The 18,583-nt window shown below is 34.7% G+C and overlaps 1 protein-coding gene across 1 annotated transcript in view; it reads left to right on the top strand.

The window, feature by feature from the left end:
• The window catches only part of LOC149802826 (uncharacterized), a 349,692-nt gene that overhangs the window by 274,075 nt on the left and 57,034 nt on the right, over window positions 1–18,583 (top strand). The window contains exons 49-53 of the mRNA XM_089952278.1: window positions 2,637–2,894; window positions 5,290–5,455; window positions 13,445–13,690; window positions 14,399–14,646; window positions 17,107–17,250. Of these exons, the coding sequence (XP_089808404.1) occupies window positions 2,637–2,894; window positions 5,290–5,455; window positions 13,445–13,690; window positions 14,399–14,646; window positions 17,107–17,250 (1,062 nt within the window). The remainder of the gene's footprint in view (window positions 1–2,636; window positions 2,895–5,289; window positions 5,456–13,444; window positions 13,691–14,398; window positions 14,647–17,106; window positions 17,251–18,583) is intronic.

Genomic DNA, 18,583 nt, shown 5'->3' with positions numbered 1-18,583 from the left:
ATTGAACCCACGACCTCCCGCTTCCAAGGCGGACACTCTAACCACTGGGCCACCAGAGTGGTCATGGCTGTTGTTAGGAGAGCCTTACAAAACAAAACAATTTTGTCCTCTTATTGTGGAAAGAGTCTCACAAGTTAAAAAGACACCCCACCCCCCGAAAGTGGATAAGGGGAAATGGTGGATTTTCATGAATTGGTGCAGTAGCAGTGGTATGATTCCTTTGAGTGCCTCAGTCCCAGAATCAGGTAATATCTGGTTCTTCAAAGAGAAAAACTTAGCACCAATTCCAATAATAGGTATCCTCTCCATGCTCTCAAGCACATTCCAAAACATGGTAGAGGAGATATAGGTCATGATAAGGATTTATGAGATCTGCTAGCCAATTTCACATTTATATAGTAGACCAAAATCTCTCACCATGTTTCCCATGTAGAATTTATCATGTGTACTGTACTGACATGGCTCAGTTCAGATCAGTTCCAACCCTTAGCCAGCACTTCCATGAAGCAGCTATCACATAAAACATGTTTCAAAATAACTGTAGTGAGTTGCATGCCTTTTTGGATGACCCAAACTGCTTTCAGTTCAGCTCTGATGATTAGGTATTCTTGATGATGTAAATAGGCTTCAAAGCAAAGAACAGGTTGCTATGGGCAATCAAACAATGGTCATCTTTCCTCTCATTTTTACCACTATGTCTGAGGAGACAGTGATGCATGTCCTGGTCACTATATAAAGTGCATGGAAAAGTGCTCAAAAATGGGTGGGGGCAACATTTTCTTTTTTCCAGTCAAGCCAGAGAAAGGGGATATAACCGTCAAAGCCCTAGCATCATAACAAAAGTGGGTAATAGACTCAGCATACTCCAAGATCTCAAGGGATCCAGTATGCCTCATGAACATTTCAGCTCATGAATAGGAGCCATCTATTGAGAACTTTGCATTCAAATGGAATATGGCAGTCTTAGACATACTAGAGGGAGTTAGCTGGCATTCACAGTCAACCTTCTCAAAGTTTAGTCATCTAGCTTTGCAGTGATGAAAACTTAATCTGGTATATATGGTTGATGAAGCCTAAGTCCATCATCAAACCAATCATAAGTCAATCTCTGTCAAGGGCATATAACAATGCAACCAGTGTAAGTCAATCACTGTCAAGGGCATAGAACAACACAACCAGTACAAGTCAATCACTGTCAAGGGCATAGAACAACACAACCAGTACAAGTCAATCACTGTCTCATCAAGGGCATAGAACAACGCAACCAGTACAAGTCAATCACTGTCTCATCAAGGGCATAGAACAATGCAACCAGTACAAGTCAATCACTGTCAAGGGCATAGAACAACACAACCAGTACAAGTCAATCACTGTCTCATCAAGGGCATAGAACAACGCAACCAGTGCAAGTCAATTACTGTCTCATCAAGGGCATAGAACAACACAACCAGTACAAGTCAATCACTGTCAAGGGCATAGAACAACACAACCAGTACAAGTCAATCACTGTCTCATCAAGGGCATAGAACAATGCAACCAGTACAAGTCAATCACTGTCAAGGGCATAGAACAACGCAACCAGTGCAAGTCAATCACTGTCTCATCAAGGGCATAGAACAACGCAACTAGTCTTAAGTCATTCACTGTCTATCAAGGGCATAGAACAACACAACCAGTCTTAAATCATTGAATGTCTTATCATGGGCATAGAACAATACAACCAGTCTTAAGTCATTCACTGTCTTATCAAGGGCATAGAACAAAACAACCAGTCAATCACTGTCTTATCAAGGGCATATAACAACATTTTTGCTTCATTCACCTGATGGTTTACTGGGTAAGAAAGAAAGTCTTTTTGCTTCTCTCTTTCTCTTGCATGGTTAAAGGCATCACAGATTAGTTGACCATCATTGGTGCTGTGTTTTTATTATGATTTGATTTACTGTCCTACAGTGAAGAATCCTTTTTCCCTCCAGGGTGACATTGTACTTGTAGGATACTCAGTAATGCCTCATCCTTTTACATATTCTCCTAAAGTAATGTGATCAGGGAATGTAATCCAAGGAGAAAGTAAATGTTTTTAGTCAGCTATGTTTCTCCAAGAATACTTACCCAACCATGTTACTTATATGCCCCTCACACCTACCTGTAAATTCAAGAATCATCATCAAGGTATCACTCATGAACTGGTAAGCAATAAACAACAATAGCCACCTATCAGTGGCAAGGGGAAGGGTTGGGAAGAGTTTCTACATAGAATATAGACTGGAAAGACAATTTTATTTGTCTTTCTGTGATTGGATTTGAGAGGCAGTAGAGCATCTTTGTAACATTAATGTGATCATGCAAATATTCTTGAAGAAATATAATATACTTAAAAATTTGCTTTGTCCTACACATTTTTGTATGTATAGCATGACTTTTGAAAATGGGTAATTTGTTTGATTCCTTTCTTTGTTTTTCTCTTCAAACAAGTTGTATATAATGTGTCTCATTCGAGTAATTGGATGTGTCTCATTCAAGTCATCAGATGTGTCTCATTCAAGTTGTCAGATGTGACTCATTCAGGTCATCTAGTGTGTCTCATTCAAGTCATCAGATGTGTCTCATTCAAGTCATCTACACATTTCTTGCAGGATATACTGGAACAATCTGTGAAAAAGAAATTACCGAATGTTTCCCAAATCCATGTCAACACAATGGTACTTGTGTGGATCAGCTTAATAACTACACCTGCTACTGTGCCACTGGTTACTATGGCAACAATTGTCAACATATGGTAGACCACTGTTCCACATCTAATCCCTGCAAAAATGGTGGATCATGTACAAGTGCGATTGATGGTCCCATATGTCAGTGCTCTGTGAACTACACTGGATACATCTGTGAAAAGGGTAAATAAAAATGAAGTCAGAAAAGTAATAAAGGATAGTGTTTTTGTTAGCATATTTTAGGTTGGTGGATGTATCTATTGCTCATGTTCATTCTACTGTAGCCCCTGATTCTGATATGTGTTCACCTTTCTTACCATGATACTTAATATTTTCATATCAAAATTAAAATACTACTACATCTGGGTGCACAGTATTACCGGTATACTTGTTTACCATGGTAATTTTTTCTGGTGGTATGCACCATGGTACTTTTTCACTGTGCTGGTACGTTGATAGTTTCTGTCAGCAAGGAATGTTTGAAAAATTCCGAAGTTATCTTGTTATGAATTTACTTATATTAGTATGATGTTTTTATTTTTCATCACAAAAGAATTTGTAAAAATTAATGTTTTTTACAAAAGAAATTATTTGCCACAAGTTAATTTTAAATATTACAAATATAATTTCATTTACAACCCTTTAGTCACATGTTTTACAAGGGTCATTCTGGAAATGTGGTGGCCAAATGGAACATTCTGAAAGATGTTTAGGCCAGGTGCAACTTTGGAAAAATATTTGATTTAGATTAAACTAAGTCATTTTTTCAAATATAGTTTATTTACTAGGGTATGTTTAACTGCTCCGGTGGCCTAGTGGTTAGAGCATCCACCTCAGATGCGGGAGGTTGTGGCTTTGATCCCCGGCCAAGTCATACCAAATACTTACAAAAATGGTACTAACAGCTGCCTCACTTGGCACTCAGTATTAAGAGGTTAGTGTTAGGACTGGTCAGCCTGGTGTCAGGATACTATGACTGGGTGGGACATCATGCCCTAGTGCTAGACATCACTATAAACTGCCACACTGCAGACATCATAGTGATATGAGTGAATTTTTTTTAAAGCTACATTAAAAATCCAAAATCACACACACACACACACGGGTATGTTAATGTGTTAAGTACATGAATTCCTTTTTAAGACTGCAAATTGTTCTAAGATTTTCAGGAGAGCATATGTTTTCTGTTTGAATATTACATAGTTTCTGAAGTCTACTAAATAGTTTCTTGTTTGTTGAATAGGTGTGTTCTATGTTTACTTGCTCTCTCTGACAAATACTTTGCACAGGTGTTGGCATGCCACTCAGAGTTTCCCTGTCTTTTATATCTATAGTGTAGCTAGTAAATTGTATGCTTCATTGTCAACACTTCCTATTCCTATTTTTGTCAAAAAGCTCTTTAATGTCAGCACAATGCTATTCACAGGGTGTCCACAATAGTGTAATCATGACACTTTAGTTACAGTGTTTATATTGTCAGCACAACGCTATTCACAGTGTGTCCACAGTAGTGTAATCATGACACTTTAGTTACAGTGTTTATATTGTCAGCACAATGCTATTCACAGTGTCTACATTAGTGTAATCATGACACTTTAGTTACAGTGTTTATATTGTCAGCACAATGCTATTCACAGGGTGTCCACAATAGTGCAATCATGACACTTTAGTTACAGTGTTTATATTGTCAGCACAATGCTATTCACAGTGTGTCCACAATAGTGTAATCATGACACTTTAGTTACAGTGTTTATATTGCAACATATACAACTACTACTATACACATAGATTTGCTATCTACTATTAAATAATTCTGAGGTGGGTGGGTGGGGAGCTGCAATTTTGTTTTGAGCTAAGATATTTTTTTATTATCTTAAGGTAATTATCTTTTTTCAAATAAGGTAATAGCAATAACATGCTTTTATTTTCCTATAAATCAGTGCAAGATATTTTTCAAGTATTGACAGAATTTTTTTAACTTAAAAAGTGTCAGGCCCCTGCCCCAGAACACTTAATTGTTAAAAAAGAAAAATGAGATAATCTGATTTGCTTGTACAATTTTGCCATGTTAACTTTGTTGTGTATACTGTATTATCATCTATTTTCCTTGAATTCTTACATTATTGCAATAAACATTTTAAAAAGTGCTCAATCACCTCATCCAACTATTAACACGTTTGAATGTCTGATCCACCTGAAATGAGCTGCACTAAGGAATTTTCTGTTCCAGATCTTGCTCTCATTTAACTTTAGTATTTAGTAGTCACTTGTTACCTACGAGGGTATATTATAATAATTCCCATTTTGTTTTAATTAACTTTTCTTTTTAGGTTAATATTATAAAAAACAAATTGTTTCTTTGCATAAATTTAGTCCCTATGCCTGTAATTCAGACCTAAAAATAAATTAAATCATCATTGCCATCTGTGTAAATTTAAGGTCAAAAATATATTTCACTAGTGGTCGTCAAAGACTTTTCATTTGCAAGTTGGCAAACCAACATAAACTTGGGAGGGTATTTTTTGCTTTACATTTTGTTCATTTTAAAGAAATGGTTTTATTCTTGTTTTATTTTTAGTAAAATCGAGCAGCTTTGACTTGCAGTTTTTTAATGATTCTGAAGCAACTAGTAAACCACCAGCAAGAGAGTTGATACAGATTTCACAACTGTCCATCTGTGTGTGGGTCAGATTTGACAAACCAGGTGGAAATGGAATATATTTGACTGTGTCTTCCATGTCCAGGTAATATTTAAAACATTTCTGAACTAATCATTTTTTGTCTAGCTTTTTAATATGATACAGTGTTAATTTATGGATTTTACTTTATGCGCAGTTTTGGTCACTACCTTGAGAGTTATTCGTCTTCAGTGTATGGGTCAAGTTTACTGGGTATTTTTCGATACAAGCAGCTGAGAAGATGTTACATGGTATATGTTATTTAAACGTTCTAATTTCAGGTGCTTGTTCTGTAATTTACCAGTGTTACTACATGCATTTATCTTCAACACCTATACTGTTTTCTGCAATATATGCATTTATCTTCAACACCTATACTGTTTTCTGCAATACATGCATTTCTCTGAGTAGTATGTCAACATTACATAAAGTGTGTTATTCTACTTTTGAGTAGAAGTAATTTCAATAGGATTAATATGTTAATTAATAATGATTGGATTACTAGAGTGCTCAGTCAGCATAAAACAACTAACATTACTTACTATGACTCTCTCCTGCATGATATTCTGATTTGGTGCTCAAAGTTGTTGAGGTGGATTAGAGTCTGTACTAACATATTTACAACATATTTTGAGACAAGATAAAAACAAATTTCTGTCCAATAATTTATGGTTAAGCTTTTGATTACCTAGATCATATGTCCTAAACCTTTTTGTTACCTACATCATATGTCCCAAAATGTATGGACATGACACAAATTGTGTTAATTTGCTGTCCCTGCCAATGCATGTTCCAGTAAAATAGGTAAACAGAATGCTTTTTCGATAATACATGGACACTGAAAGAAACTAACCTGGTACTGTTCTAATTTATTTATATTTTTTGTTCTTTTTAAGCATTTCATGTGCAAAAGAAACAGGTGTATCCAGTGTCCAAAATCTCTATGGTCCAGTGGTATAGAAGAGTACACATCCATTGTGTGTATTGCTTATATTGAGTAAAATCATTGATATTTTCATTGACGTGAAGATCTATAAACAAAATGTGTTTGGCTGTTCTTAAGGGTTTCATCATGTTATCAAACTGAAAATTGCATCCAACAAAATCACAATCAAAAGAGGGAGGGAGAGGGAAATAATGATTGGTTCAAGAAACCAGCAGTTTACACATGGCATGGTGTGTGCTGCAAAATAACAATGAGTGTATTATTATACCCAGGTTGACATTATAACAATGTTTTGCAAAAAAAAATCATTATTAAATACCATATATATAAGTCAATTTGATTCACAGGTCTACAATGTTTTAGAAGTCATCTGTTTCAAAGATAAAATGTGCTATCTATTATGGATTTTAATGAGCTGAATTCAAATATGACAGTTAAAACACCTGATAGGCTACTGTTTCCAAGATATTTAAATTTTTTATTTTATGTCTATGTATGTTGTCTAGGTAATAGAGTTGTAATCATAAATTGTAAACCTAGGTCTTTTCATGTGTTTATGGCTGCTTTGCATGAAAATATTTCACCTGTCCTGTTTATGTGAGACTTTAAAAACAGCAAACAGGCTATACAAATAAAATTATTATGAAAAAAAGGCAGAAAACTATTATGTATATATAAGGACATAGTTTAGTCCTTACTCCGTGTCTACTCTGTGCTTCTTGGCTAGTCTGCAAGCACTGATGGGTTCCTTTGCCCTGGTAGGATTTCTCCATTATTGCAATGTCCTGGTGAAATTGCTCGCCATGATCATTGCTCACTGCTCCACAGTTCAGTGGAATAAATCTAGATGAGGGTGCAAAAAATGTATCTTTAGTGACATGTTGCAACCAAAGCCTTGAATAGGTTTTCCACCAGCTTGCTAGAGTTGTCTGCCTTGTTGTTTCTGAGAAAATTTGTTGCCATTAACTGGAAGGCTTTCCATGCCATCTTTTCCTTGTCGTGCAGTACAGTCAAAGGCATCATCTTGAAGAACTTCTAGAATCTGAGGACCAACAAAGACACCTTTTTTTATCTAAATTTTCCATAGAGGTAGTTGAAAGTTGCCTGTGTTTTGTCCATGACTTTGACAAAGTTCTTCATCAGATCCACCTTGAGGTGCTGGGGTTGTAATAAAATCTTCCTAGATACAACAAGTGGTGGATGCTGAACACTTTTCCTCCAAGGCTCCAATGACTGTCAGAGTGGCCAATCTCTCTTGATGTAATGGGAATCTCTTGCACAACTATCCATTCAAAGGGAAAACATCAGTACTTTGTGTATCCAGTCTGCAGACCAAGCAAGAAAGCATGAACTTTCAAATTGCCACAAAGTGCCACTGTTGTTGGTCATAGTTTATTAACCTCAAAAGTTTTTTCATATTTTCATAGGTTTCCTTCATATGGATTGTATGACCAACTGGAATTGATGGCAAAACATTGCCATTATGTAGCAAAACAGATATAAGACTTGTTTTCAATGAATCAATGAGCAGTTTCCACTCATCTGGATCATGAACGATTTTGAGGGCTGCCATCACACCATCAGTGTTGTTGCAGGCTACAGTATCACCTTCCATGAAGAAAAATGGGACAAGATCCTTCATAAAACATGGAAACCCTAAAATGACCTGCCAGAAGATTCTACCACTTTAGTCTGGAGCCCAACTCTTGGATAGTTCCAAATCTCTGACAAGGTCATTCAGTTCACCTTGTGTTTTAAGGTGTGGTTCAGAGGAGGAGGATGGGAGAAAATTTGGGTCATTTGACATTGATGGTTCAGGACTAGAAGTTTCATCCTCATCCTCTGACTCAAGTCCTTCTCTGTGGGTTACCTGGGTGTAGAGCTGATGAAATGTTTGGATAATGCACAGTCTACTTTTTCTTCTTTGACACACCTTTCCCACCTTGAGACACCATGCAGAAGTAACAATTGCTGATATGATCTGTTGGCTCTCTCCAAGTCATTGGAATTGTGAAAGGCATATATTTCCTTTTCATGTTCAACCACTGACAAAGATTTGTTGCACAAGTGTTGCAGCATATGTGTGGATTACACCTCTTGGCCTGATCTCCAATTCTGCAGCCAAAATAAAGGTGATAGGCTTTCTTAATCATAATGGCTATACTGCGCTTTTGTGATGCAAAAGTCACTTCACCACAAACATAGCAGAGGTTATCTGCATTGTTCACACAAGTACGAGGCATCTCTGCTCACTTTGTCAAAACAGAAATGTGTCCCTTTGCAAAATCGAACACTGACAAATGAGAGAGCATGACACTATATGATTTCTAGAGCTGATACAGGGCAAATTGTTCAGCAGAGTGATGTAAGCTTAGTTATGATTGCATCATCCATGATTTCTAGGAATAACATGATGCAATTCATATAATGTATGATGCAATACCAGCTTCAGATTGCATCATTCATCGTTTTACCTAAAAAGCAAGTACTGTCCTAACCCAGTCATAGATGTATTCATAGATCCAGTCAAAGATGTATTTTAGTCATTTCTGGTTTAAACTGGGATCCCTTCCCTTTATAACTCACTTTTCCTACATCATTCCCAAGTCAAGGGTTATATAAACTGACCCAGTGTCATATCTTCAAAATTAGAGCCAATCAACAATTGTAAGCATCTTTTTCATTCCCAGTGACCCAGAATTAGTAAAGATTGTCTACATTTATTTCAGAAGCATTTTGGCTGCATACCAGTGAATTATAAGTAAAACCCCCCCCCAACCTTTGAGGGTTACAAAAAGCCAATTTCTCTTTGACCCTACTCTAAGTCAGGTGTATTTTACAAGTCAGATCCATCCGCAGGGATGACATGTCGTCAGTGGGTCAGAGTTGTATTTTGGAAAAATAAATTAGCCCAACTAGAGGATGAGAAAAACGAGAGAGCCAGTGTAAAATACAGTTATATTATTGAGTGGATTATGTCACAAATAAATTGACAACTTACAATTTGTCCTAATTAAGTCCATTAAAATCCATAATGCTTGACATTTTATATCCATTTATATGATAATTCCATGAATTCAATTACAGGTCACATGCCACATGAGGAATGGTCCTATTCACAATATCCCATATTGTTAATTACGTGTCTTACAAATAAACAATGAAATTTAAGTTCAAATGTTTTTAAGTTCACAGTATACTATAAATATCAACATCTAATGTCATCTGATATAAAATCTAAGAATTCATCTTCGTTGTCTGAGAACGTCCTGAAATCCCCTTTCATCTAGTAAATCATCATGGTCTAGTCATCATAAATATCATCTGACACTGTTTCCTTGACTTCACTGTCATATTCAGGTGGTTAGGTAGAGATTGAGCTTGGGCTCTGTAAGTAACACTTTGATCATACAGTGTGTGGAAGCTTTTAAAGGTTACAAAAGAACAAGTATCATTTGTTTGGTAAGATCATAGGGAGTTCAGATAACCACCCTCTGTTATTTGGCATTGAGCAAGTGGCAGCACCAGCTCAGACAAAGGGTTGTCACATGGGAAAATAAAGAGGGTGCTGTCTTTACAAGTCAAAAGATATTAAGGTCAAGCATTCACTGGAACATGTAGAACTCCACTTGGTACTGAACAAGTACATGTACTAAATTTGCGGCTGGATCAAAAGGATTATCAGTTTGAAAAAAAGTGAGTGTTGCCTTTGCAAACCAAGGGATTGTCATGTCATATGCACTGGCAGAAAATATAAAATATCACATTGGAATTCAAAATCTAACTTATGAAAAAGCTGTTATAGCATCAAACAGTGTTTGTACAGCAAAACACAAATATTAATAAAAATACAGGTTATTAGGACTTGCACGAAAATTGAAGCAATAGACATGCTAGTAAATACCCATGGTAAACGATATTAATGAACACTTCACTTTGCTTCACTTCACTTTTAATTTACCTATATTTTAAAATCCAATCAACTGTAGAAACGGATAAGCACAGTACATGCCAGATATACATTTCTGAATGGGAATAGTGATGCAGAAACCTAAAAATATTTGAATTCACATTATTTTTGTATACTCAAATGATTGGAGTTTCCAACATTACCCATAGATTATCATTTTTACTTTAATGTCGTGCTTATGAGCTGACCCTATTCTGCATGAATCAGATTTTCAGTAAAAAGGTCAACTTATCAGCTAGTATATATGGTACATTGTTTGTTTGCATACCATGGCTATGTTTGCCAGAACTGGTTACAAAAGTATTCTTAAAGACAATTAAGACTGTAAATGTTATTGTACACTGCAGACATCAGTGCCTGTTGGTATCAACTATTCAATCTAGGCAGCAGAAATATCACATGATATTCAATCATGGATAGAATGGGAATTTAGGTGGTTGCAATCACATTCAAATGAAAATGAATATGCATTCTGCTCTTCCTATAAAGCTGACTTTTGACATCATGCATCATGCAGAATCCCGATCTCAGAAAAGTATATTATTTGCAACAACAAACATGACATCACTGAAATCCATGTTCACAGAATCTGCATCAAATGTGGATAAAGTTACACATGCCAGTATAGTACTGTTTGCCAGCTTGTTAATCAAACATAATCTGCTGCTTCTGGTAGCTGGCCTTTTTTCAGATCTAGTGAAAATAATGTTCCTTGACTCGTACAAAAGTGCTCGTGCAAAATTACTTACTCACTGACTATTTTATTGTTCATAATCATAATCTTTTGATGTATAATAATAATAATAATAATAATAATAATAATAATAATAATAATAGTTTATTATAAAAACTTGCAGACATGAGCAACCACCTGCAGAACCATAATTTTTATGTAAAATATGCACATGACACTGCAATGAATTACTGCATTACAAAATCTAATATAAACACATACATGCCAACCATTATGCTTTTGGTGTAATCATTATGCTTTTTTCATCAGATTACATCTTACACTTGCATATATATGGATTGCACTTTTTGTTACATTCAAAAATAAAATAAATAAAAATAAAGTAATAAAAAGCTATATTTGTCATTTTTATTATCATATCTTTAATTCCATTCATATACTGCTGCATAAGAATAGCATATGGTACTTGTTTGTTATTTATAGCAACTGCATATGACTCATTTCCAAAAGAACAGATGGGTTTCTTCAAATGTGAACTTAACCTCACAGATTAATTGTATCTAATCAGCTAGTTAGTGAGTGAACCAGTCAATACTTTTTAAAGAAAATGATGCCAGATGTTTAGCAAAACACTGTATGGTATGAGTTGAGGGTGTTATATGATGGAAAATGTTAGAGCATATGGTTCTTGAAAACTTTAAAACTTTAAAACATGCCAGAGTAGAAAAAGGACAAATCAACACAAGTTACACATGTAGACTAGTTCCAGTGAGTGCTAAATATAAATAATTGTTCAGTATATTATGTGTTGATATTTTGGTTTTAATCCATATGGATTTTGCCCTTTGGGACAAGAATTTTTACCAGCTGCAGAACCAGGCCCGTAGCCAAAATAAATGTACATTTTTCATACATTTCGTAATTCTGGCATGTAGTATATAGATTACACATTTTTCCACTCAATTATGATTTTATGCCACTTTATAATAGCAATAATTACTTTAATACCTCTCTGGTGATTGGCATATATATAAACATCACTGGCCCTAATTTAATCCTTTGTAAACATAAATGTAAACCAGACTAAAGTAAATGTAATAAACTGCCACTGAAATCCATGATGACTGCAGTGAATGAGGTCTTCATTATAATACTAGTAAGTGATATTTGTTTTATGGGCTTGATGATAGTGATGATAATAATGACAACAAAGTTATCTACAAATTAGTTATAAAAGTTACCAAGGTTTTGATGGTATAATCTACAAATTTATGTTTTATAATCATACTGCAGCTACATTAAAACAACATTAGACACAGACAGTACCAATCTTAAGCAGTTCTGGTCAGTCTGAATCTATTCTCATAGACAGGAAATAATTAAAATGTGTGGTGGACCCAGAAGAGTTTTGCTAACATTACCAGTTCCAATGCAGACACTGAAAGGACATTTTCCAATCTGAGGAAACTTCAGGCAGACTCCAGCGGAAACCTGGATCTAGTAACAATACATCATCTCCTAAATGTTAAGATCAACAATGATTAGGACTACCACCAATATAGTCCAGGCAGTGATCTAAGAAATTGTAAAAATAATCCTGGAACATATGAATGGCAACAAGTTACTGTGATAAGACTGATTTGATATTACAAAAATGTATTTTGTCCATTTGCATCCTAAAAATAGGACAATTAAAATTCTTCATCTTTTGAGGCCAAAACTCCAGATCTGGGTCTGTGCAGTTTGTTAGGAGTAATCAGTAGAACAAATAACATAGACTCTGATGTGCTGGTACATTATGCTGTGGCAGATCAGGATCTTTGTTGTTTGCAGTTTGAATCGACTTATAAGTGAGTATATATGGTATATAATAATTACAATTCAGCAAAATTTGTTGCAGGTAAGCTTGACTTTCGTATCAAATGTGTTTTGTCTCTCAAATGCTACTTTGTTTTTTAACCTCCTGTATGACAGGTGCATTAATGCCTTTTGTGACAACACACAAAGGTTTTGCATAGTGTATCCTGTTTAAAAGTTATATTAGAGCCTCTGTCCTATCAATATGACTCAACCTTTGAAGGACTTAATGGATTTAAATCAAATTTTGTATGAGGCTTTACACTGGAAAAACCATGGGTCAAATTTAATTTTTTTTCTTGTCAACAAAATTCAATGTAGTTACAACCACTGTTTAACCTAAATTTTGCCTTTCAGTGCATCATATTGGCATGGACATTTGTTTCATATGGACACTTATTTTATTCTCTGTTCATTCATAACAGTGACACAGAAAAGTCAACACAACTGCTCTGTTTTCATTATCATGGTGTTATAGTTTGTATTATTTCTCAGTTGTCACTTAACACAATTCACCCATGAACCAGTATATTCAAATATTGAATATATCATCTGCTTCAAGTAGAATTCTATTTTTTCTTTTTATAGCAATGACACAGGACAGTCAATGGAGCTGCTCATTTTCCATAGCAGTGGCATCATGCTTACCTTATTTCCCAATGTTCCTTCCTATAATATCACCTTGAACCAACTGAACAATGGTATGTGGCACCACTTGTGTCTGACATGGTCAAATTCAGATACTGGGACAGTGCGGATATTTCTTGATGCTTTCAATGGATCTGTCATGTTACTTCGCACAGGCTATGGTGGAGGCCAAATATTACATGGCTGGTAAGTAAAATGAAAAATTTCACTTGATTGATAAAGTACTTTTCTGTGACAAACATTGATCGATGTAAGAAAATGAATGCATGCCAGTCTTCCAGGCAGTGTATGGTTTTGTTTAGACTTACATCATTAGACCTGTTTACCGAGTATATGACTGAATCTTTTGAATACAACTTGTCTGACAGTTTTCAGTAGATATGCTGTGAAACTTTTCTGTACATATTGTGATCATCATATAAAGATATGCATATCAACAAATCACTTGGCTTTTAAAATTATTGCCCTCTTTGCAGTGTACAAAAGAATGTAATGTGTCTTAGTTTTTTTTGTGTGGATTGCTGTAAAACATAAGACGTTCATATCAGCAAATCTTTGTACTTCCTTGATGTTTCTAAGAGTTACTGCCCTTATTTTCAAACTTGTAGCCTGACCCTATTTGTTAACAATTATTGGAATACAATATGTGAATTCAACCACTCATGCAATTTTTAGTGGATTGCTCTGAAACTTAGTACATCTTATGCTAACCAGTCACTCATTTTACTCTCTTGATTTTCAGAACAAATATATGCTTTGTTTTAATATAGACTCCTCTGCATCATTGGGTAGGTGTGAGATACGCAAGAGGCAGGGTATATTTATGTGAGAAAATTGTTCTCCATTCCTTAAGTTTTAATGTAATGATGAGTTCACAGTTGTACTTACTCTCAGGCATCAAGTTGAAGTTGGTCAAGTTCAGCTGAAAAATAAGGTCCCACTCTTCAAAGGCAAAGTGAGTCAAGTCAACATATACAGCTCTCTCCTACAGTCAGAGACCATAGCTGCCATGGCAACAAGTTGTCAGGGTGATAGTTACTACGGCAACTTGTGGAGCTGGAAGGAGTTTGACATATACCTGCCAGATGATCGATTTATCATTCGTCCATCTTCATGTGGTGATATGGGCAACTTTCCTATTGGTAAGAACCTATTTATATAATAATAATAATAATAATAATAATAATACACTCCCTCAGTATGACCTTCATTATGATATTCATGTTTTGAGGTGAATAAGGTCATCGACCCCATTTCATCGAGGGCTAGTACAATCAAATGTGTCAGGAGCCAGGAATTCCTAAAGCAAGTTAATGATATATAGGGCAATTACCATATTAATTTGTGTAAGATTCATATTATCTGGGAACAGGGTAGACTCAAATTTTTCAAAGTCTTCCATCACATAATGCCATGGTGGATGAATGGTTAGTATGCTGAACATCCAATCCAAAGGGTGCAGATTTGAATCCTACCATCAGATCATCCTTGGTACTGAAATAATCTCAATATTTTGCTGTGTCATAAAACACCAAACCAAACAAAACCAAATTACATATGTGCAAGTATATCAATTTCTTCTGTGAAGAGACAAAATACCAGACTAATTAATTTGTTAACAAGGGGTGGGTAGGCATAAATACTAAAGGTGTAATGATGTATAGATATACCAGTAATTTGCAATACAAAATGACCATTATGTATTTTGTGATACAAGTATAGAATTCCAGTGTACCAGGGGTTTTCTTCACCTACACTAGACTGTCTGGAACTAGTTCTGAGATGACGACTATCTCCATTTAGGCTAAGTATCATTACCAACATGGCAGCTTCTAAATATGACTTCATGAAGAACCCAAGAGCAGAATCATTCTATTTGGAATAATTTTTTTACTCAAAAAAGAGTTTGGCTTCAATGCACTTGACAAAACAGTTATTCTGTGTAATACACCACTCCCTTGATAACTCGTGCCCTGATAACTCGCGAACCTGCTTATAACGCGGTGTCAGGCATGGATCCCATTTTTAAACCTGAAAATACCCCTAAAATGTATCCCTATTTGTTGAACTTGAAGAAAATCGCGATCAAAATTGGTAACGGAAACTTTGATGTATCGCTCATTTTATCATTGAAAACGGTAGATAGGACCTGGAAAATTTTAATCAGCACTATGAAATATCAAATTAAAAAATATCTCATACAATTTTTTACATTTTTTTTCCAAACGACATTCCTAGTACACCGAAATTAACAATATGTAAGGAAATTTCGATCAATGAAAATGTCACTTATGCTGAGTGGAGGCAGTACTTTAATAAATAAATACAAATTAAATAATTTTGTTATCAATTGAAATTTGTGTTCTAGTTCCATCTTTTAGTTCCTTTTAAGTGTAATCGTCATAAGTGCAATGTGTCCTCATGTAATTAAATGTAAGATGCGTCAATCTACCATAACAGCTATGTCCACGAGTGTTTCTCTGAGAACTTAATTAAGTGCCAACCGTGTTTTGATAACTGACTTGCTTAAGTATTTGTTGTATTGTTGCACTGAATTAAAAGCTGGCCTCCTTTATATTATCATGTTAATTATGTCTTTTGAATAAAAAGAGGACATAAAATCATGCTTGTCCCTCACATCTAAAGTTGCATTAACAACCAAACAGTTGTCTATCAGGTTGAAACCAACAAAGGTTTGGAATCGTTGATATTACCCATTTACTTCATTATTCATTTATTTTTCATATCAAAGCAAAACATTTGTCAATGTGAAAATTTATAATAATATGTATTTTTTTGCTTATTTTTGTTCCTTGTCATCATTGCAGTGTTAATTGTTTTAGTTTGTTGACAAAAATACTGTCTAATTAGGCAAAATGATACTGTCTTATTAGGCAAAATAATACTGTCTAATTAGGCGAAATGATACTGTCTAATTAGGCAAAATAATACTGTCTACTTAGGCAAGTTTCACTCATGTAGGTGTGTTTATTATTTGCTAAATCATTTATGTAATTAATATATTTAGTGTGTGTTTTTGGTGAAGTAAAAAGCATCATGATTTCATTTTCTTGTCCTTGTGAAAAAATCTTTATTACAGTACAAAATATGCAAAATTAATAAATGACCAATACATATCAATATGTATTACCATACAAACATGCTGTATTGCAATATATTGCACTACATTTTTTCCTGGTAATACTCACCCCAAATAATTACTAACAGATAATGATATCCATTGTGAATATTTCCTTATATTATGTAAAAATGGTGGTGCCCGGTGGGCTTATCATCAGGCATTGGCTTATCACCAGATACATGTGGTATATATTCTGTTTTCCTGAAACCATAGATAGAACCAATTGTATACCCTGATCTGATAGTTCATGATGTGATAGTGAATCTTCCTGTTATTTACTGTTGAGTACATTTTTCACAATCAAATACAGTTTTTTATCTTACTGACCAATTGTGAAAGAGTCATGTGTCTTACTGACCAATAATAAAATAGTAGTGTATCTTACTGACTAATCATAAAGCTGTGAAGAGTAATGGCATTATGACACTAGGGATGATTGTTTGATTTTTTACTCCATCAGACAAGAGTCCCCCTGTTGTGGTGCACTGTCCAGAGGATATAGAAGTGGTTAGTCTTGACCGACTGAATCAGGTCATTTGGAACCAGCCTACTTTTTCAGATGATGTAGGTGTTGCCAAAGTTGAGCAGACTGCACACAGCCCAGGTAGATTCTGTTTACTTTTAAAAGCATCAACTGTGTAATAAATCCTGGTTACTAACATAATTATGCAATTTTATAAAAATTGTTTGTTATTAATTACATTTTATATCAAGAAGAGCAATGCCTACAAATTGACCCCATCCTCAAATAATAAACTTGAAACCAGAATTTTAAAACTGTTACTGTGTCTTACTTTTCACAAATATGGACTTCACAAAACTGTTCCAGAGCTGTGTAATATTGCCTGTCAGTATCGTATTAGCAGCAAATATTGTAAATATTGCAAATATTGTAAAGTTGTTAAGATATTTGAATAATACCACACTCTATGAAATGTTGTTTTAAACATTTGTTGATTCATGCAGAGTCAGCATTTGTGGAAAGCAAGACATATTTAGCATTCACTTTTCCACTTGTGGCATACAACTAGTTTAAGTTTTGGGTTTACATTGTTTTTTTGTGGATGGATTCTAATCTAACTTGGGGTGAATTATTATGAAGCTAAGACAATTCATTCTGCACTTGCTTACCCCTTTGACCTTGGGGTTAAGGTCACAGTAATGAAACAAATTGCATTCATACTTGGGTTAAATCATTATGTCATTATGAATCTAGGACAGTTCATTTCAGCAACTTAGCCTGTTGACTGTGAATGTTGAGAAAGGTTCAGTATGTTAGTCAGTCAGTTTGGCTGCTGATCATAAATTAGTTAATTCATTTTGGGAGTACTGCCAAACAGAATTTCAGGAGTACTGCCCAACAGAACTTTTGGAATACAGCCAAACAGAACCAACTGATATACTGAACCTTTCTGATTTCACTCTAACTTACATTTCAAGTTTCATATTGAACATTCACTGATAACACTAATAATAATAATAATAATAATAATAATAATAATAATAATAATAATAATTTCTCAGACCTATAGAATTAAGTACAAGATTTTTTTTAAATATAAGGTACAGATGTGTATGTATATACATTTGTGTTTTCCTAAAGATATATCAATACAAAACATCATATTCCAACTTTGATTCTTTATACCAGAATCTATTTTGCACAGACATTTAATTGTAAAGTATTCAGGTTGTTATTTGCATAGTTAGAGATGGATATTACATTTACTAGTATTTAGTAAGGAACAAAAGGTTAACCTTTTACTGACACCTTTTGATGCCTTTCAGGTCAGATCAGATTAAAATACCCATTACTACCAAAACAAGTTATGTGTACACATAAATATCACTTATACAGCTGAGAGGATAAATCTAGAAAATAAATATGAAGCCAGTCAATAGTTTATTAGCAGGATTAATACAGTTGCTTAGTTCAA

This window comes from Sinohyriopsis cumingii, chromosome 3 (genome assembly GCF_028554795.1).
Source record: "Sinohyriopsis cumingii isolate HCF-2022 chromosome 3, ASM2855479v2, whole genome shotgun sequence".
Lineage (NCBI taxonomy): Eukaryota > Metazoa > Mollusca > Bivalvia > Unionida > Unionidae > Sinohyriopsis > Sinohyriopsis cumingii.
The sequence above is the reverse complement of the archived record's forward strand: the minus strand, read 5'-3'. Positions and strand labels throughout refer to the sequence as shown.